General features: G+C 42.2%; 1 protein-coding gene across 1 annotated transcript in view; it reads left to right on the top strand.

The window, feature by feature from the left end:
- The first annotated feature begins 3,199 nt into the window (after window positions 1-3,199).
- Window positions 3,200-22,460, top strand: part of LOC108401163 (collagen alpha-4(VI) chain-like) — a 144,386-nt gene continuing 125,125 nt past the window's right edge. Inside the window, 6 exon segments of the mRNA XM_073222397.1 lie at window positions 3,200-3,215; window positions 9,590-9,933; window positions 9,935-10,136; window positions 16,666-17,202; window positions 17,555-18,109; window positions 21,412-21,746. Coding sequence (XP_073078498.1) covers window positions 3,200-3,215; window positions 9,590-9,933; window positions 9,935-10,136; window positions 16,666-17,202; window positions 17,555-18,109; window positions 21,412-21,746 — 1,989 coding nt within the window.

Here is a 22,460-nt window from a genome sequence, read left to right as displayed (position 1 = left end):
TTCTTCCTCTTCTGGTATCCCTATAATACGAATGTTTTTCCTTTTGTATTGGTCACATATTTCTCTTAGTGTTGTTTCATTCCTGGAGATCCTTTTATCTCTCTCTATGTCAGCTTCTATACGTTCCTGTTCTCTGGCTTCTATTCCTTCAATGGCCTCTTGCATCTTATCCATTCTGCTTATAAATCCTTCCAGGGATTGTTTCACTTCTGTGATCTCTTTCCTGACATCTGTGATCTCCTTCCGGACTTCATCCCACTGCTCTTGCATTTTTCTCTGCATCTCATCCCATTGCTCTTGCATTTTTTTCTGCATCTCTGTCAGCATGTTCATGATTTTTATTTTGAATTCTTTTTCAGGAGGACTAGTTAGGTCTGTCTTCTTCTCAGGTGTTGTCTCTGTGATCTTTGTCTGCCTGTAGTTTTGCCTTTTCATAGTGATAGAGATAGTTTGCAGAACTGGTACAAGTGACCGCTGGAAGAGCTTCCCTTCTTGTTGGTTTGTAGCCTTTTCCTGGGAGAATAGCGACCTCTAGTGGCTTGTGCTGGGCAGCTGTGCGCAGACAGGGCTTCTGCTTCCTGCCCAGTTGCTTTGGGGTTTATCTCCGCTGTTGCTGTGGGCTTGGCCTGGCTGGGGCTGTTCCTCCAAAATGGTGGAGCCCCGTTGGAGGGGGAGCAGCCAGGAGACTATTTATCTCCGTAAGGGGCCTCTGTGCTCCCTGCTGCCCAGGGGGTTAGAGTGCCCAGAGATCCCCAGATTCCCTGCCTCTGGTCTAAGTGACCTGTCCTGCCCCTTTAAGATTTCCAAAAAGCACTCTCCAAACCAAAACAACAACAGCAACAATGAGAGAGGGAACAGAAAGAAAGAGAAAAAAAAAGGAAAAAAAAGGAAAAAACAAGCGATTTTTTTTTTTTTTTTTTTTTGTCCTCAGGTGCCGGTCCCAGGCACCCGCTCACTGGTCCTGCTGCCCTGTCTCCCTAGCACCAGGGTCCCTGTCCTTTCAAGGCTTCCAAAAAGCACCCACCCACTGGTCCCGCAGGGAAGGAACGCTCAATATTCTTTGTCCTCAGGCACTGGTCCCACGCACCCGCTCACCAGTCCCGCCGCCCTGCCTCCCTAGCACCGGGGTCCCTGTCCCTTCAAGGCTTCCAAAAAGCACTCGGCAAAAAGAGAGAAAAAAAAGGGGAAAAACACGCTATTTCTTCCGTCCTCAGGTGCTGGTCTCAGGCACCCACCCACCAGTCCCACAGGGAAAAATGCGGGATATTCTTTGTCCTCAGGTGCCGGTCCCAGGCACCCGCTCACCAGTCCCGCCGCCCTGCCTCCCTAGCACCGGGGTCCCTGTCCCTTTTAGGCTTCCAAAAAGCACTCGCAGAAAAGAGAAAAAAAAAAGGGGAAAAACGCGCGATTTCCTCTGTCCTCAAGTGCCGGTCTCAGGCACCCGCCCACCGGTCCCGCAGGGAAAAACGGGGGATATTCTTTGTCCTCAGGCGCCGGTGCCAGCCACCCGCTCACCAGTCCCGCCACCGTGCCTCCCTAGCACTGGGGTCCCCGTCCCTTCAAGGCTTCCAAAAAGCGCTCGCCAAAAAGAGAAAAAAAAAAAAAGGGGGAAAAACGCGCGACCTCCTCCGTCCTCAGGCACCGGTCTCAGGCACCCGCCCCCCGGTCTCGCAGGGAGAAACGCGGGATATTCTTTGTCCTCCGGCGCCGTTCCCAGGCACCTCCTCACCGGTCCCACCACCCTGCCTCCCCAGCAACGGGGGCCCGTCCCTCTAAGGCTTCCAAAAAGCGCTCGCCAAAAAAAAAAAAAAACCCCTCCGGTTTCTCTCCACCCGCCGGGAGCCAGGGGGAGGGGCGCTCGGGTCCCGCCAGGCTGGGGCTTGTATCTTACCCCCTTCACAAGGCGCTGGGTTCTTGCAGGTGTGGATGTGGTCTGGATGTTGTCCTGTGTCCTGTGGTCTCTATTTTAGGAAGATTTTTCTTTGTTATATTTTCATAGCTCTATGTGTTTTTGGGAGGAGATTTCCACTGCTCTACTCACGCCGCCATCCTCTGGTAATTTTCTCATTTGATTTTTATACTTGATTTATATGTGGATACCACATTTCTCTCTTTATTATTATTATTTTTAATAAAATGCTGAAGTAGTAGGTAGATACAAGATAAAAGTAGAAAACACAGTTTAGTGTTGTAAGAGAGCAAATGTAGATGACCAGGTGTGTGCCTGTAGACTATGTGTTAATCCAAGCTAGACAAGGGTAATAAAACATCCACGTATGCAGAAGATTTCTGTCAGAACGGGGGGGGAGGGGAGGTTCTAAGCCTCACCTCTGTTGATCCCCATTTTCTCACCTGATGGCCCCCCTGCGACTGTGCCTGTCTTAGGTTTTTCCTCCCTTGAGGAATCTTACCTGTCTCTGGCTAACCAGTCATCTTCCGGGGCCATACAGGGAAATGTTAAGTTGGTAAGTGAGAGAGAAGCCTTATTGTTTGAAAAGGTTAGCTTTTTACTTCTTTGCATATTTTATGCCCTGTGGCTTCTATGCCCAGCATTTGTCTTGAGGTGTCTTTACCACTTGGAAGAATTATGATACTTGGTAAATTCGATATGAGGCACGAATTCTATTTAAGGGTTGTAATTAGGAAGGAAGAAGAAAAGCTATAGAGGTAGCAGATGGAAGAAAACATGGGAGGATTGATTATTTCTTTGACATACCTTCTTGTAGCGTAACTTCAGCATGTATAGGTTTTAAACTACTAATTAAATTGCACACACACATTAACATAATAGGAGTACAGTTACGTAACCAAAGCATACCTGTAATTACCAGCCATCTCCAGTGAAACGAAGAAAACCAGTTAGGCACCTTAGGCATTTGTGAAAACTTATCTATAATATGGTGAATATTGTCCAACTGAACTTGAACAGTCTGAGAGAAATCAGACAAATTAAAACAACCCATTCCTGGGGACTGTTCACATCCCATATGTTCTTTTAACAGTAAATAGTCTGTAGTTGTAAGATTTTGGAGCGCTACAATTTGTACTTCTCCTACTTCTTGGTTGAGATCCAACAGTTTAGATCCTGTCAAATTTGTTGTTTTGCTGTATGCACAGGCCAGCTTAGATATCTTCATCTTCATTCCCATGGCAAGTCCAGGAACTGGTGGGATGAGTGCATCTACACCTGTAGCCGTGCATGGATAATTGTTGGGGTTTTTTGATGGTCATCTTCTGGCATGAGTCTTCCCGAGAGTGCTGATGTTGGAAGTTCTTTTTCATATCATATCTTAGTTCATTTTCTGGGTAGCCAAATTAGGCTTTGATCCTCTGTATAAACACAAACAGACCCTTTGCCTACACTTTTATATGCCCTTTGTATCATTGTGTAGAACTCATTGGAGGTCACCACACAGGAACTACTTTTTTTTTTTTATCATTAATCTACACTTACATGATGCATATTTTGTTTACTAGGCTCTCCCCTATACCAGGTCCCCCCTATATACCCCTTTACAGTCACTGTCCATCAGCATAGCAAAATGTTGTAGAATCACTACTTGTCTTCTCTGTGTTGTACAGCCCTCCCTTTTCTCCCACCCCCCCATGCATGCTAATCTTAATACCCCCCCTTTCTCCCCCCCTCTTATCCCTCCCTACCCACCCATCCTCCCCAGTCTCTTTCCCTTTGGTACCTGTTAGTCCATTCTTGAGTTCTGTGATTCTGCTGCTGTTTTGTTCCTTCAGTTTTTCCTTTGTTCTTATACTCCACAGATGAGTGAAATCATTTGGTATTTCTCTTTCTCTGCTTGGCTTGTTTCACTGAGCATAATACCCTCCAGCTCCATCCATGTTGCTGCAAATGGTAGGATTTGCCCTTTTCTTATGGCTGAGTAGTATTCCATTGTGTATATGTACCACATCTTCTTTATCCATTCATCTATCGATGGACATTTAGGTTGCTTCCAATTCTTGGCTACTGTAAATAGTGCTGCGATAAACATAGGGGTGCATTGGTCTTTCTCATACTTGATTGCTGCATTCTTAGGGTAAATTCCTAGGAGTGGAATTCCTGGGTCAAATGGTAAGTCTGTTTTGAGCATTTTGATGTACCTCCATACTGCTTTCCACAATGGTTGAACTAATTTACATTCCCACCAGCAGTGTAGGAGGAGGGTTCTCCTTTCTCCACAGCCTTGCCAACATTTGTTGTTGTTTGTCTTTTGGATGGCAGCCATCCTTACTGGTGTGAGGTGATACCTCATTGTAGTTTTAATTTGCATTTCTCTGATAATTAGCGATGTAGAACATCTTTTCATTTGTCTGTTGGCCATCTGAATTTCTTCTTTGGCGAACCGCCTGTTCAGTTCCTCTGCCCATTTTTTAATTGGGTTATTTGTTTTTTGTTTGTTGAGGCGTGTGAGCTCTTTATATATTCTGGACGTCAAGCCTTTATCGGATGTGTCATTTTCAAATATATTCTCCCATACTGTAAGGTTCCTTTTTTTTTTCTATTGATGGTGTCTTTTGCTGTGCAGAAGATTTTCAGCTTAATATAGTCCCCCTTGTTCATTTTTGCTGTTGTTTTCCTTGCCCGGGGAGATATGTTCAAGAAGAGGTCACTCATGTTTATGTCTAAGAGGTTTTTGCCTATGTTTTTTTCCAAGAGTTTAATGGTTTCATGACTTACATTCAGGTCTTTAATCCATTTTGAGTTTACTTTTGTATACGGGGTTAGGCAATGGTCCAGTTTCATTCTCCTACATGTAGCTGTCCAGTTTTGCCAGCACCATCTGTTGAAGAGACTGTCATTTCGCCATTGTATGTCCATGGCTCCTTTATCAAATATTAATTGACCATATATGTTTGGGTTAATGTCTGGAGTCTCTAATCTGTTCCACTGGTCTGTGGCTCTGTTCTTGTGCCAGTACCAAATTGTCTTGATTACTATGGCTTTGTAGTAGAGCTTGAAGTTGGGGAGTGAGATGCCCCCTACTTTATTCTTCTTTCTCAGGATTGCTTCTCAGGATTGCTTTGGCTATTCGGGGTCTTTGGTGTTTCCATATGAATTTTTGAATTATTTGTTCCAATTCATTGAAGAATGTTGCTGGTAATTTGAGAGGGATTGCATCAAATTTGTATATTGCTTTCGGCAGGATGGCCATTTTGACGATATTAATTCTTCCTAGCCATGAGCATGGGATGAGTTTCCATTTATTAGTGTCCCCTTTAATTTCTCTTAAGAGTGACTTGTAGTTTTCAGAGTATAAGTCTTTCACTTCCTTGGTTAGGTTTATTCCTAGATATTTTATTCTTTTTGATGCAATGGTGAATGGAATTGTTTTCCTGATTTCTCTTTCTATTGATTCGTTGTTAGTGTATAGGAAAGCTACAGATTTCTATGTGTTGATTTTGTATCCTGCAACTTTGCTGTATTCCGATATCAGTTCTAGTAGTTTTGGAGTGGAGTCTTTAGGGTTTTTTATGTACAGTATCATATCATCTGCAAATAGTGACAGTTTAACTTCTTCTTTACCAATCTGGATTCCTTGTATTTCTTTGTTTTGTCTGATTGCCGTGGCTAGGACCTCCAGTACTATGTTAAATAACAGTGGGGAGAGTGGGCATCCCTGTCTGGTTCCCGATCTCAGTGGAAATGCTTTCAGCTTCTCGCTGTTCAGTATAATGCTGGCTGTGGGTTTATCATATATGGCCTTTATTATGTTGAGGTACTTGCCCTCTATTCCCATTTTGCTGAGAGTTTTTATCATGAATGGATGTTGAATTTTGTCAAATGCTTTTTCAGCATCTATGGAGATGATCATGTGGTTTTTGTCTTTCTTTTTGTTGATGTGGTGGATGATGTTGATGGACTTTCGAATGTTTTGCCATCCTTGCATCCCTGGGATGAATCCCACTTGGTCATGGTGTACGATCCTTTTGATGTATTTTTGAATTCGGTTTGCTAATATTTTGTTAAGTATTTTTGCATCTACATTCATCAGGGATATTGGTCTGTAGTTTTCTTTTTTGGTGGGGTCTTTGCCTGGTTTTGGTATTAGGGTGATGTTAGCTTCATAGAATGAGTTGGGAGTATCCCCTCCTCTTCTATTTTTTGGAAAACTTTAAGGGGAATGGGTATTATGTCTTTCCTGTATGTGTGATAAAATTCTGAGGTAAATCCATCTGGCCCGGGGATTTTGTTCTTTGGTAGTTTTTTGATTACCACTTCAGTTTCATTGCTGGTAAATGGTCTGTTTAGATTTTCTGTTTCTTTCTGGGTCTAGTCTTGGAAGGTTGTATTTTTCTAGGAAGTTGTCCATTTTTCCTAGGTTTCCCAGCTTGTTAGCATATAGGTTTTCATAGTATTCTCTAATAATTCTTTGTATTTCTGTTGGGTCCGTCGTGATTTTTTCCTTTCTCGTTTCTGATACTGTTGATTTGTGTTGACTCTCTTTTCCTCTTAATAAGTCTGGCTAGAGGCTTTTCTATTTTGTTTATTTTCTCGAAGAACCAGCTCTTGGTTTCATTGATTTTTGCTATTGTTTTATTCTTCTCAATTTTATTTATTTCTTCTCTGATCTTTATTATGTCCCTTCTTCTGCTGACCTTAGGCCTCATTTGTTCTTCTTTTTCCAATTTCGATAATTGTGACATTAGACCTTTCATTTGGGATTGTTCTTGCTTTTTTAAATATGCTTGGATTGCTATATACTTTCCTCTTAGGACTGCTTTTGCTTTGTCCCACAGAAGTTGGGGCTTAGTGTTGTTGTTGTCGTTTGTTTCCATATATTGCTGGATCTCCAGTTTGATTTGGTCATTGATCCATTGATTATTTAGGAGCGTGTTGTTAAGCCTCCATGTGTTTGTGAGCCTTTTTGCTTTCTTTGTACAGTTTATTTCTAGTTTTATGCCTTTGTGGTCTGAAAAGTTGGTTGGTAGGATTTCAATCTTTTGGAATTTACTGAGGCTCTTTTTGTGGCCTAGTATGTGGTCTATTCTGGAGAATGTTCCATGTGCACTTGAGAAGAATGTGTATCCTGTTGCTTTTGGATGTAGAGTTCTGTAGGTGTCTGTTAGGTCCGTCTGTTCTAGTGTGTTGTTCAGTGCCTCTGTGTCCTTACTTATTTTCTGTCTGGTGGATGTGTCCTTTGGAGTGAGTGGTGTGTTGAAGTCTCCTAGAATGAATGCATTGCATTCTATTTCCTCGTTTAGTTCTGTTTATTTTTGTTTCAGGTATGTTGGTGCTCCTGTATTGGGTGCATATATGTTTATACTGGTTATATCCTCTTGTTGGACTGAGCCTTTTATCATTATGTAATGTTCTTCTTTGTCTTTTGTTACTTTCTTTATTTTGAAGTCTGTCTTGTCTGATACCAGAATTGCAACACCTGCTTTCTTCTCTTTGTTGTTTGCCTGGAATATCTTTTTTTATACTTTGACTTTTAATCTGTGCATGTCTTTGGGTTTGAGGTGAGTCTCTTGTAAGCAGCATATGGATGGATCTTGCTTTTTTATCCATTCTGTTACTCTGTGTCTTTTGATTGGTGCATTCAGTTCATTTACATTTAGGGTGATTATTGAAAGGTATGAACTTATTGCCATTGCAGGCTTTAAGTTTGTGGTTACCAAAGGTTCAGGGTTCGCTTCTTTACTATCTTACTGTCTAACTTAACTCGCTTGTTGAGCTATTATACACGCGGTGTGATGATTCTTTATTTCTCTCCCTTCTTCCTCCTCCTCCCTTCTTCATATGTTGTGTATTTAGTTCTGTGCTCTTTTAAGGAATGCTCCCATCTAGAGCAGTCCCTGTAAGATGCCCTGTAGAGGTGGTTTGTGGGAGGCAAATTCCCTTAACTTTTGCTTGTCTGGGAATTTTTTAATCCCTCCTTCATATTTAAATGATATTTGTGCTGGATATAGTAGTCTTGGTTCAAGGCCCTTCTGTTTCATTGCATTAAGTATATCATGCCATTCTCTTCTGGCCTTTAGGGTTTCTGTTGAGATGTCTGATGATAGCCTGATGGGTTTTCCTTTGTAGGTAACCTTTTTTTTCTCTCTGGCTGCCTTTAATACTTTGTCCTTGTCTTTAATCTTTGCCATTTAATGTGTCTTGGTGTTGCCCTCCTTGGATCCCTTGTCATGGGAGTTCTGTGTACCTCTGTGGTCTGAGAGGCCATTTCTTCCCCTAGTTTGGGGAAGTTTTCGGCAATTATTTCTTCAAAGACACTTTCTATCCCTTTTTCTCTCTCGTCTTCTTCTTTTATTCCTATAATGCATATATTTTTCCTTTTTGATTGGTCACTCAGCTCTCTTAGAATTCTTTCATTCCTGGAGATCCTTTTATCTCTCTCTGCATCAGCTTCTTTGCGTTCCTGTTCTCTGTTTTCTAGACCATTAATGGTCTCTTTCATTTCGTCCATTCTGTTTTGAAGTTCTTCCAGAGTTTGTTTTATTTCTGTATTCTCCTTCCTTAGTTCTTGCATATTTCTCTGCAAGTCCATCAGCATGGTTATGACTTTTGTTTTGAATTCTTTTTCAGGAAGACTGGCTAAATCTATCTCCCCAGGTTCCTTCTCAGGGGAAGATGTAGCAGATGCCGAAGCTGTCTGGGTTAGTCTTGTCTGGATCATATTTTTTTTGCCTTTTCATGTTGTCAGGTGCTATTGACTGTCAGCTGGGAGGGCCAAACTTTTCACTTGCTGCTGGCCTTTCTTTACTGGGACAACTGCGACCCCTAGTGGCTTGTGTTGGGTTATTGCGTGTAGGCTGGGTCTTTGTGTCTTGCCCAGCGGAAGTGCAGGAATTTTCCTTTCTGCCTTTGTGTGGGCGTGTTTTGCCTTAGGCTGTTTCTCTGCTTTCGCAGTGCGGGGAGGGGTAATGGACTGGGGGGCGGGGTGGGGGGGGCTCTTTGGCTGTTTACCTCTGTGAGGGCTCTGAGAGCTGTTGCCCAGGGGGTTAGTGCACCCAGTTCTCCCTGTAATTTCCAGCCAGTGGGCTGTGACCTGTGTTGTTTCCGTCTAGCTGTTAAATCCCTGTCCCTTTAAGACTTTCAAAGAGCACTGTCTTTTCTTTGTCACAGGGGCATCAGCTTCGGCACCCGCTCAGAGGTTTTGCTGCCCTATTTCCCTAGTTTCCAGCCCTCCACGCATGCACTGTGTCTGCGCTCTGGTGTGGGTGGCTGGGGCTGGGTGTTTAGCAGTCCTGGGCTCCCTCTCCCTCCCTCTGGGAGCTGGGGGGAGGTGTGCTGGGGTCTCGCCAGGCCAGGGGTTGTATCTTACCCCTTTCACCAGGCGCTGGGCTCTCGCACCTATGGATGTAGTCTGGCTGTTGTCCTGTGTCTTCTGGTCTTTTTTTTAGGATTAGTTGTATTTGTTGTATTTTCAAAAATATATATGTTTTTGGGAGGAGATTCCCACTGTCCTACTCATGCTGCCATGTTGGCTCCACCCTGTATCACTAGAATTTTTAATACTAAATATATTATTACAGTGTATAAACTATAGCATAATACAACTTTTACTTACAAAGTATTTTTATTACTATGTTCTCATTCTGAAGCTCTTCTTTGTGTTTCATTTGTTTATAGAATGTCCGAATGCTATCCCAGCTGACTTAGTATAAGTCATTGAGGAATTTAGCAGGGATAGGCCATCAAATTTTCAACAAGTTATCAGTTTCTTAAAGACTACCATCCCCTCTTTTAGTGCCCACTCTGATGTTGTGAGAATTGGCTTCGCCTTTTACAGTGAGGAACCTCGACTTGAGTTTTCGCTGGATACATTTCAGAATCCAGTCCAAATCTTGGAGCGTTTGGACAAATTAACCTACCGAGGAAGAAGAGAAAGGCCCATGACTGGTGTTGCTTTGGATTTCCTAAGGAACAAGGTCTTCACTCAGGAGAAGGGCAGCTGCTCCAAGCAAGGCGTGGAACCAGATAGCCGTGCTCATCATGGAAGACGTCCCGCAGGACCGTGTGTCCAGGCTGGCTTCTCTCATGCACAGGGCAGGGGTAATTATTGCAGTGGGCACTCAGATGGCCTCAGAGAGAACAGACCTGGAGAAGATGGCATTGTATCCTCCTTGGAAGCATGTCATCTCCCTGGAATCACTTTTGCAACTCTCCATTGTGGGGAGCAAGATTAAGAACCAGCTCATTTTATACTCATATTCTCTTGATATGCACAATATTTGGTTTGTTGTGCAATTATAGTAAAAATACCATTAACAGGAGGGTGGTAAACCCACATCTCTCTGGTAAACTTATTCTTTGTAGACCTTAAAAATAAAGCAGTCAGTTATTTTGCCAGCAAAGGTGGGTTTATTCAGGTATAGCAGAGAATTACAATTTAGGATAAGCAAGCTATGGCCAAGGCCATAGGCTAGTCCAGCAAAGCAGGGGAATAGTATTTTATGAAGGAGGATTTAGAGTGGTTATTTTGAATGAAAGTCCACTGGAGAAAAGCATGAGTTCAGGGGGATGACAGTTTCTCATTGGATGAGCGGCAGAGCGGTGGATTTATTGTAGGAAATGCAATCTTACCCTGTTGGGGCCTGGATTGACAATTCCTTCCCACTAATGATTCTTCTGCTGGGGTCTGTTACTTGACCTCAATTGGCACAGTGTGAGAGTGCCCCCTTCCGGCCTCTGACCTCCATTTCAGTGACGTTTCCCTTCACTAGTCTCCACATCTTCCTCTGAGTGGGGCAGGACTGCATAGTGTTCAAGTGGAGGAGCTGGGGGTGGGGAGCACGGGTACTCCATCTGTTGTGGGAGTGTCACTCTTGTGCTACAGAAGGAAGGAAGAATGTCAGTTATCTGGTGAGCCACTGAAGAGGAGGGCAGTTAGAAGAGTTCCTGCTATAAATATGCAGTTCTTAAAAAGCACCAGAAAAACATAGCAGTTAAGTATATGCACCTTGGAGTCAAACTGCCTGAATTTTAAATCGGTATTTACTGGTTGTTATAAATATCTTTGTGTTTGTCTACTTGTCTATTTTCATCCACTCCTGCTTGTATTTCATAGATTCTTAGGTAGGTTTTTGATTACCAGTTCAATTTCATTGCTGCTAATTGGTCTGTTCAGATTTTCTGTTTCTTCCTGGGTCAGCCTTGGAAGGTTGTGTTTTTCTATAAAGTTGTCCATTTCTTCTAGGTTATCCAGTTTGTTAGCATATAATTTTTCATAGTATTATCTAATACTTCTTTGTATTTCTATGGTGTCTGTAGTGATTATTCCTTTCTCATTTCTGATTCTGTTTATGTGTGTAGACTCTCTTTTTTTCTTGATAAGTCTGGCTAGGGGTTTATCTATTTTGCTTATTTTCTCGAAGAACCAGCTCTTGCTCTCATCAATTCTTTCTATTGTTTTATTCTTCTCAATTTTATTTATTTCTGCTCTAATCTTTATTATGTCCCTCCTTCTACTGACTTTGGGCCTCATTTGTTGTTCTTTTTCTAGTTTCATTAATTGTCAGTTTAGACTGCTTATGGGATTGTTCTTCTTTCCTGATGTAGGCCTGCATTGCAATATACTTTCCTCTTAGCACGGCCTTGGCTGCGTCTCACAGATTTTGTGGTGTCAAATTATTGTTTTCATTTGCCTCCATTTATTGCTTGATCTCTGTTTTTATTTGGTCATTGATCCATTGGTTATTTAGGAGCATGTTGTGAAGCCTCCATGTGTTTCTGGGAGTTCTTATTTTCTTTGAATAATTTATTTCTAGTTTTATACCTTTGTGATCTGAGAAACTGGTTGGTATAATTTCAATCTTTTTGAATTTAATGAGGCTCTTTTTGTAGCCTGGTATATGATCTATTCTTGAAAATGTTCCATGTGCACTTGAGAAGAATGTGTATTCTGTTGCTTTTGGGTGTAGAGGTCTGTAGATGTCTGTTAGGTCCATCTTTCCTAATGTGTTGTTCAGTGCCTGTGTCTCCTTACTTACCTTCTGTCTGGTTGATCTGTCCTTCAGAGTGAGTGGAGTGTTGAAGTCTCCTAGAATGAATGCATGGCATTCTATTTCCCCTTTTAATTCTGTTTCATATTTGTTTCACATATGTGGGTGCTCCTGTGTTGGGAGCAAAGATATTTATAATGGTTATATCTTTTTGTTCGATTGACCCCTTAATCATTATGTAATGTCCTTCTTTGTCTCTTCTTACTTTCTGTGTTTTGAAGTCTATTTTGTCTGATACAAGTACTGCAACTACTGCTTTTTTCTTCGTTAGTTGCATGAAATATCTTTTTCCATCCCTTCACTTTTAGTCTGTGTATGTCTTTGGGTTTAAAGTGAGTCTCTTGTAGGCAGCATATAGATGGGTCTTGTTTTTTTATCCATTCAGTGACTCTATGTCTTTTGATTGGTGCATTCAGTCCATTTACATTTAGCGTGATTATCGATAAGTATGTGCTTATTGCATTGCAGGCTTTAGAGTCATGGTGACCAAAAGTTCGAGCTTAATTTCCTTACTATCTAAGAGTCTAACTTAACTCACTTAATATGCTGTTACAAACATAATCTAAAGGTTCTTTTCTTTTTCTCCTCCTTTTTCTTCCTCCTCCATTCTTTATATATTGGGTATCATATTCTGTATTCTTTGTCTATCCCCTGATTGACTTTGGGGATAGTTAATTTAATTTTGCATTTGCTTAGTAATTAGCTGTTCTTCTTTCTTTACTGTGGTTTTATTTCCTCTGGTAACAGTGATTAAACCTTAGGAACACTTCCATCTACAGCAGTCCCTCCAAAATAGACTGTAGAGATGGTTTGTGGGAGGTAAATTCTCTCAGCTTTTGCTTATCTGGAAATTGTTTAATCCCTCCTTCAAATTTAAATGATAATCTTGCTGAATAAAGTAATCTTGGTTCCGGGCCCTTCTGCTTCATTGCATTAAATACATTATGCCACTCCCTTCTGGCCTGTAAGGTTTCTGCTGAGCGGTCTGATGTTAGCCGGATGGGCTTTCCTTTGTATGTGATCTTACTTCTCTCTCCGGCTGCTTTTAATAGTCTGTCTTTATCCTTGATCTTTGCCAATTTTATTACTATATGTCTTGGTGATGTCTTCCTTGGGTCTCTTGTGTTGGGAGATCTGTGGATCTCCATGGCCTGAGAGACTATCTCCTTCCTCAGATTGGGGAAGTTTCCAGTGACTACCTCCTCAAAGACACTTTCTATCCCTTTCTCTCTCTCTTCTTCTTCTGGTATCCCTATAATGTGAATATTGTTCCGTTTGGATTGGTCACACAGTTCTCTCAATATTCTTTCATTCTTAGAGATCCTTTTTTCTCTCTGTGCCTCAGCTTCTTTGTATTCCTCTTCTCTAGTTTCTATTTCATTTATCGTCTCCTCCACCGTATCCAACCTGCTTTTATTACCCTCCATCGTGCTCTTCAATGATTGGATCTCCTACCTGAATTCATTCCTGAGTTCTTGGATATCTTTCTGTACCTTCATTAGCATGTTGATGATTTTTATTTTGAACTCGCTTTCAGGAAGAGTCATAAGGTCCATGTCATTTAAATCTTTCTCCGGAGTTATATTAATTTTATTCTGGACCAGGTTCCTTTGGCATTTCATATTTGTGTATGGTGCCATCTAGTGTCCAGAAGCTCTACTCTGGAGCTGCTCAGCCCCTAAAGCAATGTCAGGGGTTGCAGGGGAGCGCTATTGGTGCCTGGGGGGAGGAAAGAGCTGTTTCCTGCTTCCTGGCTCCTATGCCTGTCTCCACTGCCTGAACCAGTGGGCTGAGCACACAGGTATAACCTTTTGTCCCAGAGCAGCTGGATATGGATCCCTGCTTTCCACAAGCAGCTGGAATCTCAGTCTCTCCAGGAATTCTGCCTGTGTTAGCTTTCCAACTTCGTAATCACTCATGAAAGCACCATGAAATGTAGGTTTGTGCTCCCAGAGCAGATCTCCAGAGCTAGGTATTCAGCAGTCCCAGGCCTCCACTCCCTCTCCACTCTGTTTCTTTTCCTCCAGCCAGTGAGCTGGGGTGGGGGAGGGCCTTGGGTCCCATCGGGCCACAGCTTTGGTACGTTACCCTGTTCCGTGAGGTCTGGTCTTTTCTCAAGGTATGTGCAGTCTGGCACCATCCTCTTTCCTGTTGCTCTTTCAGGATTAGTTACACCAACTATATTTTCTAATTGTATATAGTTTTAGGAGGAAGCCTCTGTCTCTCCTCTCATGCTGCCATCTTTAATCCCATTGCATTTCTTAGATTCAAATTAGAATTAAAGTAGCTGACATTTTGAAATGTAGATAATTAACTTAAAAACTCAAGGTTGTGATTATATCCTCAGGGGAAATTACTGAGCTTTTTCTTTTAAACAATTATTAAATGACCTTGTAATTTCTTGATTACTTGTGTTGAGGTGTAGAGATTTAAAATATCTAAGTAAATTCCCATCTTTCTCTGTGGTCTGTATTTTTAGTCCCTCTCTGTGTTTTAGGAATGAGGAAAAAAGCTGTGAAACATTAATTCCATTTCCTTGTGCACCCCTGACTAAATGCTGTAGGGAAGGAGAGAAGCTTCTTTTCTTTCCTAAATCATGAACAGTATAAAGAGTTGAGAGTTGATTTCTTTCCCAGAAGGCATAGCAGCCAGAAAGAAAACTGTAACCAGGAAAACCAGCCAAAAGTGTAGAGTGATTTAGGGGGTGGGGGAGCTTAGAAGTAAATGGTATTCAGGACAGTTTTGCCAGACTTCTGTCCTGAGTGATCATAACAGTTGTACGCACCATTTAGCTGTCCATCTGCTACATGTCAGACAGTCTGCTAAGTGCTTTGTGATAGATACGGGTGCAGAGCGGCTTCCAGACTACAGAAAATATCCACTCTTACCCCAGCAAATTTCCATCAGCCAAAATTGACAAGAATGCGGAGTGCCAGTCGGTGTTCAGGGCTCTTGGCTCCTCTGGACAGTGCAAGGCCCTGGGCCACCTTGGAGCCAATCTGTAACCCCGCTGTGTGGGGCTTTCTGCAGAGATGTTCTTTCCTGCCCAGTGGTCCTTTTCTCAGACTCTGGCCAGCCATTGTCCTGTCGGCTGGCACTGGCTTCCAGCAAGGTCTGCAGTTCTGTCTTCTTTTCCTGTAATTCCCTTCCATTCTCCAAGTACTCTGTTCCACACCCCTATCAATGCCTGCCCTGTTGGGTTGCCAGAGAAAATACAGGACAGCAGATACATTTTAATTTCATTCTGATAAACACAAATGCTTTTTTTTAGTATGGGTATGCCCCAGAAGTAATGTGGACCAACATCCTCCCAAATGAGGGCCTGAGCAAGTGAGCCCAGCCTTCCTCAGACCTTTCCACCAGGAAAAATGACAAGGCTCTTGATTCTTTCTCAGGTCAAGGGAATCCTGAGATTAATAACCCAATACTGGTCCCCCTTACTGAGGAGTGAGAAGAAGGTTATGATGCATTCTTTTTCAGGGCACTGGGTCATTTTAAAAAAAGTTTTTTATTAAGGTATTATTGATATACACTCTTATGAAGGCTTCACATGAAAAAACAATGTGGTCACTACACTTACTCATATTATCAAGTCCCCACCCATACCCCAATGCAGTCACTGTCCATCAGTGTAGCAATTTGCCACAGATCCATGATGTGCCTTCTCTGTGCTACACTGTTCACCCCGTAGGACTGGGTCATTTTAACCATGAATTTTTAAAACTCGGTTCTACTGTGTTGCATGATCATATATAATCTTCACAATAAGGGTGTTAAGATTCTCACTTGACAGAGTATGAAATTGAGATGCGAAGGGACAAAACCTGCTAGTAAATTGTAGAGACAGTGTATAAATGTAAAGCCATATTGCCCTTTGGAATTATCAATGAAAAATTCACCTTGAGAATCACTTGAAAATAAAGTCAGTTTTATTTGAGCCTAATTTTTGGATCTAGACACATGAAGAAATAACTCCTACAGGCTGTTTGGTCTGTTCCAAAGAGCCCAAGTCATACGAAGGCTTTATATTCTTGAGGAGACACACAAGAGAGACGTAACTTCAAAGGGGTACATTTCTGTCTTGACAGTGGGTTTCAGCTGCAGGCAAGCTCACTGTGGATTCAATGAGACTGAGGAATGACAATGGAACATTCTTGGGGTAAAAAAGTTTTTTGCCTGGCTTGTTCTCCTGGTGATAGGTCAAGCACTAGAATCATGTCTGCATCCAGCAGTCTGCAGGTCTGTAATTCTCCTCCATCTCTGCCTCCACCCAGAGCACTGGGCAGAGCCTTTTTTATAGTGACTCAGTCAGTAATAGCTTATTGCTCATGGGTGTGGAAGCAGTAGGCTAGCAGCAGGCCAGTTACATCATCAAGTAGTTTAGGGTCAGGTGAGGATCCTGGCCATAGAAACTTTCATTTTCCCAACATCCTCCCAAAGGACAAGGGAATGAGGCTGTCAATCACTGGCCAGTGGCTGCTCCCAAATTCGCTCCCAGGCATGCTGGCCTGCCTAGTGTATGGGCTGAGCATGCTCCTGGACAGGGAATATCCTTAAGCAGTCACTGGTGCCTTCAGTAGAAAGCTGTTGGCTCTCAAGGGAACTATGAGTGCTGAGGGAGGATGGATGGGATGGGGATCAATGGCTTTGGCTACACGTCATCTCATGCTCTGCTCTGATGGCTTGCTTCTTCTTATTGCCTAGGCTGTGTGTACATTGAGAAGGTAGATATTTACTTCCTTATTGATGGATCTGACAGCATCAACCAATAAGTTTTTCTGGAAATGAAGGTGTTCATGAAGGAGATGAGAAAGATGTTCCATATTGGGCCTGACAGAGTGCAGTTTGGAGTCACTCAGTACTCAGACAGAATTAATAGTCAGTTCATCCTAAGTCAGCATTCGAGTGTGGCAAGGCTGAAGGAAGCCATTGATGGCATCCAGCAGATAAGAGGTGGCACCATGACAGGTCAGGCCTTGAGTGACATGGCTTAGGTATTTGCAGACCAGGCTCGCAGCCATGGGCCTTGGTATCTCATAGTCATCACTGACGCTACGTCCGCAGACCCAGTGGCAGAGGCACTGAGGGAACATGGGCTTATCATTTATGCTATTGGAGTCAGAGATGCTGATATTACTGAGCTTCAGCAGATCACTAAAGACAAGATGTTTTTCGTGCATGAGTTTGATTCCTTGGAGGCCATCCAGCAAGAAGTGATACAGGATATCTGCTCCACAGAGAGTAAGAATTTTTTCTTCAATGTCTCTTTCCCTCCAAGTATTTGTATCTAATCTACTCAGTCAGGCTTCATTCTAGAAGTGTGGGTTCAAATCTGAGCATTGGGCATAGAGTGACCATGACCTGGAGCGAACCAAGCTGATCAAAGTCTCTGTCTTCAGGACGCCGCTGTGTCTTATTTTGAGACTGGTTTGTGCTGGGTCACAGAAAATTTATTTCATTGACTTCCTTTCCCACCCCCTTTAAAAATATTTTCATGGAGTAATCTATTCTACACCTGACTGCCCCTGGAGAGTTGTAATTAATGGGTTTCAGGCTCTGAATGTATGTTTTGTTCTGCTTCCTGTGTCCTCAGCTTATAAGAATAGGAAAGCTGACATTATCTTCCTGATAGATAGTTCAGAATCCATCTCCCCAAAAGGCTTTGAAAAAATGAAGGGATTCATGAAGAGGATGGTGAACCAGTCCAGTATTAGTATCAGTGAAATTCACATTGGCCTTTTGCAGTTCAGCTCAACCCCCAAAGAGGAATTCAGGCTCAACCAATACTTCTCAAAGGTGGACACAAACAGAGCCATCACAAACGTCCAGCAGATGAATGGCGGCACACACACCGGGAAAGCCCTGACCTTCACTCTGCCTTGTTTTGACGGTTCAAGGGGAAGGGGACCCAGTGTCCATCAGTATTTGATTGTGATCACTGATGGGGTCGCCCAGGATAATGCAGCCATACCAGCCAAGGCTGTCAGAGGCAGAAACATAATACTTTTTGCTATTGGGGTGGGACAAGCCAAAAACTCTCAGCTTTTGGAGATTACTAATGACCAGCACAAAGTTTATTATGAAGAAAAATTTGAATCTCTGCAGAACCTGGAGAAGGAAATTCTTTATAAGGTTTGCATTCTACAAGGTGAGTGGCAGAGGGCTTGTTATTTGGTCCATAAGCCCACTGTAGGGGTCAGGGACCCTGTTGGCTCTCTTAACATAATACTGACCATGTAGTTGGAAGGCAAATGGAAGATCACGCTGTGGGCAGGACACATGCCTGACCTCCTACTGCTGTTTTCCACCTTCCCCTGGGGATCTCCTCATCATTCCCGCAGCTGTCACCTCTCTGGATTCCAGAGGCCTGAGCCCTCTTGCAACTGTCTACAGAAAGTCCTTCCAACTCTTCCCTTTATTTTGTGTAAATAAGTGAAACTGGACTGGAATGTGTAAACACAACGTACTGAAGACTTGGGCTTATGGAAAGGGAAACAGAGGCAGAGAATACTATCAGTTGGATAGGTGCTCTTATGAAATAGAACAGTCTTTTTCTAGGTGGCTTTGTATAGGGGTTTCTCTGCTTTGTTGCAAAAAAGCTTCCATACGGCTGAGGTTGTTCTTAATTCCATTTTCTCTCCTTAAGCTTTCATCTAGAACCGAGAGGTTCAGAGCAAGGGCTCCTCCTTCTGGCCACCTGGAGCTGCTCCTCTGCTCTTTTCCCAGCTGGCCTTTAAGCAGGCGGCTGATGCAGAGAGTGTCTTCATGGACGCCTCTGCCACTCACCGTCAGGGGCGAGATTCCATAGTACAGCCACATATAATTAAAGTGGTTAACCTTCAGATGGGCCTTTTTTGTGCCAGGGGCTTTCCAAGGGTTTCTATAAAGGGAAATGTCGCATGACCCTATTACATGGGTACTGTTTCACAGACTAGGAAACAAAGGCACAGCAAGATCAGGCTGTTTGGCCCAGGGAAATAGCAGAGCTGAGATGTGAGCTTGAGGCAGTCTGATTCTAGAGTCTGTGTACTAAATATTGTTCTATATTGCCTTTAGTAGAGTATAGTAGAACATAATAGGGCTTCTCAAACTTTAACATGCATTTGAAGCTCCTGGAGATCTTAAAAAATTGAAATGAGGTTTCTGCTTCAGTCAGGGTGGGCTTGTGCTTTTCTAACAAGTTCCCATGCTCTGCTGGTCCTGCTGGTCCTCAAATCAATGTTTGGATAGGAGAGCAGTATAATGTAGAACAGTGAGGCCTGATGAAACATTGTACAGAATAGGAGAGTATAATATAGCGTAGCATAAAATAACATAGAATGTTGTAGGATATAATACAGTATAGTAATGCAAAGTGTAGGATAGTATAATAAAGTATAGATGGAATCTCTATATAGAGAGTATATAATGGAACCCATAAAGGCCAATATTCCTACCTCAACTCCATGTGCAGCAAATGCTATTATTATGATATCCAATTTCCAAATGAGAAAAACAAGAAAGACATTAAGAAATACACATGGGAAATAATGGAGGCAGGGTTTGAATTTTCCAGCAATTTGGTGTCAAAATGCAGAGCCAGTTTTCTAAGTATTAAGTTAATACTTTTGTTGATACCATCTAGAATATCACTCCTTTGCAGTGCCTTTGCTCATAAATCAATTGAAAAGAGTGCATGTGTAAAATTATTTTTTAGATAAGCATGGATTATGGGATGTCCTCTATTAAATAATTCATATTCTTCAGGAATCAAAGTCCACTTTTTTGTTTATATGGACCTGAATATTTATTAACCCAGATATATCCCCGAAGAGCTATAGGATTCCAGTTTCCCTTTTCAGATGATTTTGTACCTTATAGTATAGTAAATTAGGGTTTATATTTCTCTTAAGCTTTGTCTTTTGACTTTTTTGATAAAATTAACTGGATACTTTAATAATGGCTAGACCCTAATTAATTCTAGAATTCTAAAATCATAAAGCTGGGTCATAAGGACCTTAAAGGTTATCTGTCAATGTTCAACTTTTTTGTTACCAGGGAAGAAAATTCTTCTTGCATTACAGAGTAAATCCGGCTGAAAATATTCCTGGGGAAAAGGAAAATTGGAAATGTTGGAATAATATACCATAGAATAAAAAAGAAGTTACTTTTTTTCTGAAATTATATCCAATATAGAAATGGGATTTATACCTGTGAAAATTCCTTTCTGTGAATTTCAATTAGAGATTTAAAAACCAAAAGAGAACCAAGTCGTTTTATATGAAAAGAGCAGAAGAAGGCATTTTCCATCCTGGGAATTCTAGAAACATATCTGGTCACAAAACTTATGGCTCAGGCCTAGAGCTCAAGTCCCTGAGAAAATGTAAGCCACTGTTTATAACCATTTTCAGTGGTGAAACATCCAGTATTTATTTATTTTCCTCAAAATTTTCCCCCAAAATCTGCAGTTTTGTTTTTATTGATTCTGAGCCAAATACTCCAATGTGCATTGGTCTAAAGAGAAACGGCAAAGTGTCCTGGCTTGACCTTGACAATTCCAAGTTATGTTTCTTGTCCAGAAGTAATAATAATAAGCCCTCTTAGGGATACTTAAAATTACATTTTAAGACATTTATCCAGATTCTAATACAGGCGCATCTGTAACCTTCAGCTTTTGCCTCCTTGTTGAAATTTTGTGCATGGTCTTATTATTCACCTGTGAGTGGGTGAACATAGCTTGAAAGACCAATAGACCTTCAAACTCTAGGTACACCCTTCTAGGAGGTCTTAAAAATGTTCAGTACAAAAAGCAGGAAGTTGAGTGTGATTGTCATTCTTGATCTTTTCTAATATGCTTTCCTGAAACAATTGATATGTGTGAGCAGTGAATGAGGAAAGAAGGAAAGTAGTACAGCTTGTGCTGAAGGAGACTCAAGGCTCATTTGCATTCCCTGTGTCATTTATTAGTCCAATATTGAATGAGCATCTGTATCAAGCACCAGGAAAGTAAGAGGACATAGTCTTACCTGAGAAGGAATCTGTGTTTACTGGGAGAGAAGGTCAAGTAACGTAACAGTGGACATATGCAGGGGCATTTGATGACTCCGCGTGAGGGCCTGGGGACGTGAGTCAGAGAGGTCTTTGGTGGTGGTGATGGGGTGTTACCTGAACTGTGGATTGAAGCATACGTATCAGTTAAGCAGACTGGGGTGGAAAGGGTCTGAAAGGACACTGCCTTTAGAGAGAACAGGATCTGCAGAGGCATGGAGGTACAAAACACTATGTATTGTATCAGTTAGCTTTTCCTGTGTAAAAAACCATACCCCAGACTAAACAACCACAATCATTAGCTCACACTTCTGTGGGTTGGCTGGACTTTCTTCTGTCAGGACCAGTGTGGCTGATACCATCTGGGCCTGGTCATATATCTATAGACGGCTAATTTGATTTTCTTCTCCTCTACCTTCAAAGGATGCAACACAGATTTGTCTGTAGGAATTGATATCTCCACTCCCACGAGGCAAGTTCTGCAGAAGCTTCAAGCGTTGCTGCCAGAGCTGATGCGGCGGTTGGCTTCGCTCTCCAATATCAGCTGCAGTGGCCCCGGTCCAATCAGCACAATGTTCCGCCACTTGGTTCCTGGTTCAAATGGCCAGCTTATCTTTGACTCCGGCTTTGAAAAGTACAGTGAGGAGGTTATTCAGAAACTCCTGATTCATCAGACTGTCCAGAGAGGCCATATGGATACGGAATTTTTGCGGTTCCTGGGAGCTAATGCTGTGGGTCTCTTTTCTGCTGAAGTGAAGGTAGTGAATGCTGAGAAAACAAGTCAGGAGGCCATCAGGCAGAGTTGGAGGGATAAGGCTTTTGTGACCGAGGTCAGCTAAACTGTTCTTCACAGGAGATTGTACACAGAGGAAAGCCGCAGTCTCACTCAGTAAAGACCAGCCAGGGTTTTGTTTCCATTCAGTCAGCGGACGGGTACTGAGCCCTAGAGGCTTTGTGCTGAATAATGTCGGTAGAGATAAAAGGATAAAGCCCCTGCCCCCAAATTACCCACAGTTTAGTGATCCAGATTCTTTCATGGCATAAATTCATTCCAAAGACAACAAGGAAGATATCAGCTCCTCATAGCCCCTCGTTGTGTAGAGAAGGGACCATTATTTTTGCAGTCAGCTACTTGAACCATCTTTGGTGGCAGCTAGTGGCTCGTGAGCACAGCCCACCTCCTCCCTTCATGGTGCCCCAGAACTACAGGCCAGAAAACTCCGCAGAAGGAAAATATCTTCTGTGATGTTTATTAGGAAATGATCTCCAAACTTTAAAAGTTACATTTAGTTTTTCCATTAATCATGCATCCAGAGGATTTATTTTTTATTTATTTTTATTATTTTTATTTTTTTTTATTTTGAGAGGGCATCTCTCATATTTATTGATCAAATGGTTGTTAACAACAATAAAATTCAGTATGGGGGGGTCAATGCTCAATGCACAATCATTAATCCATCTCAAGCCTAACT

The sequence above is a fragment of the Manis javanica genome, chromosome 15 (assembly GCF_040802235.1).
Source record: "Manis javanica isolate MJ-LG chromosome 15, MJ_LKY, whole genome shotgun sequence".
Classification (NCBI taxonomy): Eukaryota; Metazoa; Chordata; class Mammalia; order Pholidota; family Manidae; genus Manis; species Manis javanica.
Note: the sequence above shows the minus strand (reverse complement) of the source record. Positions and strands in the feature narration are given on the sequence as shown.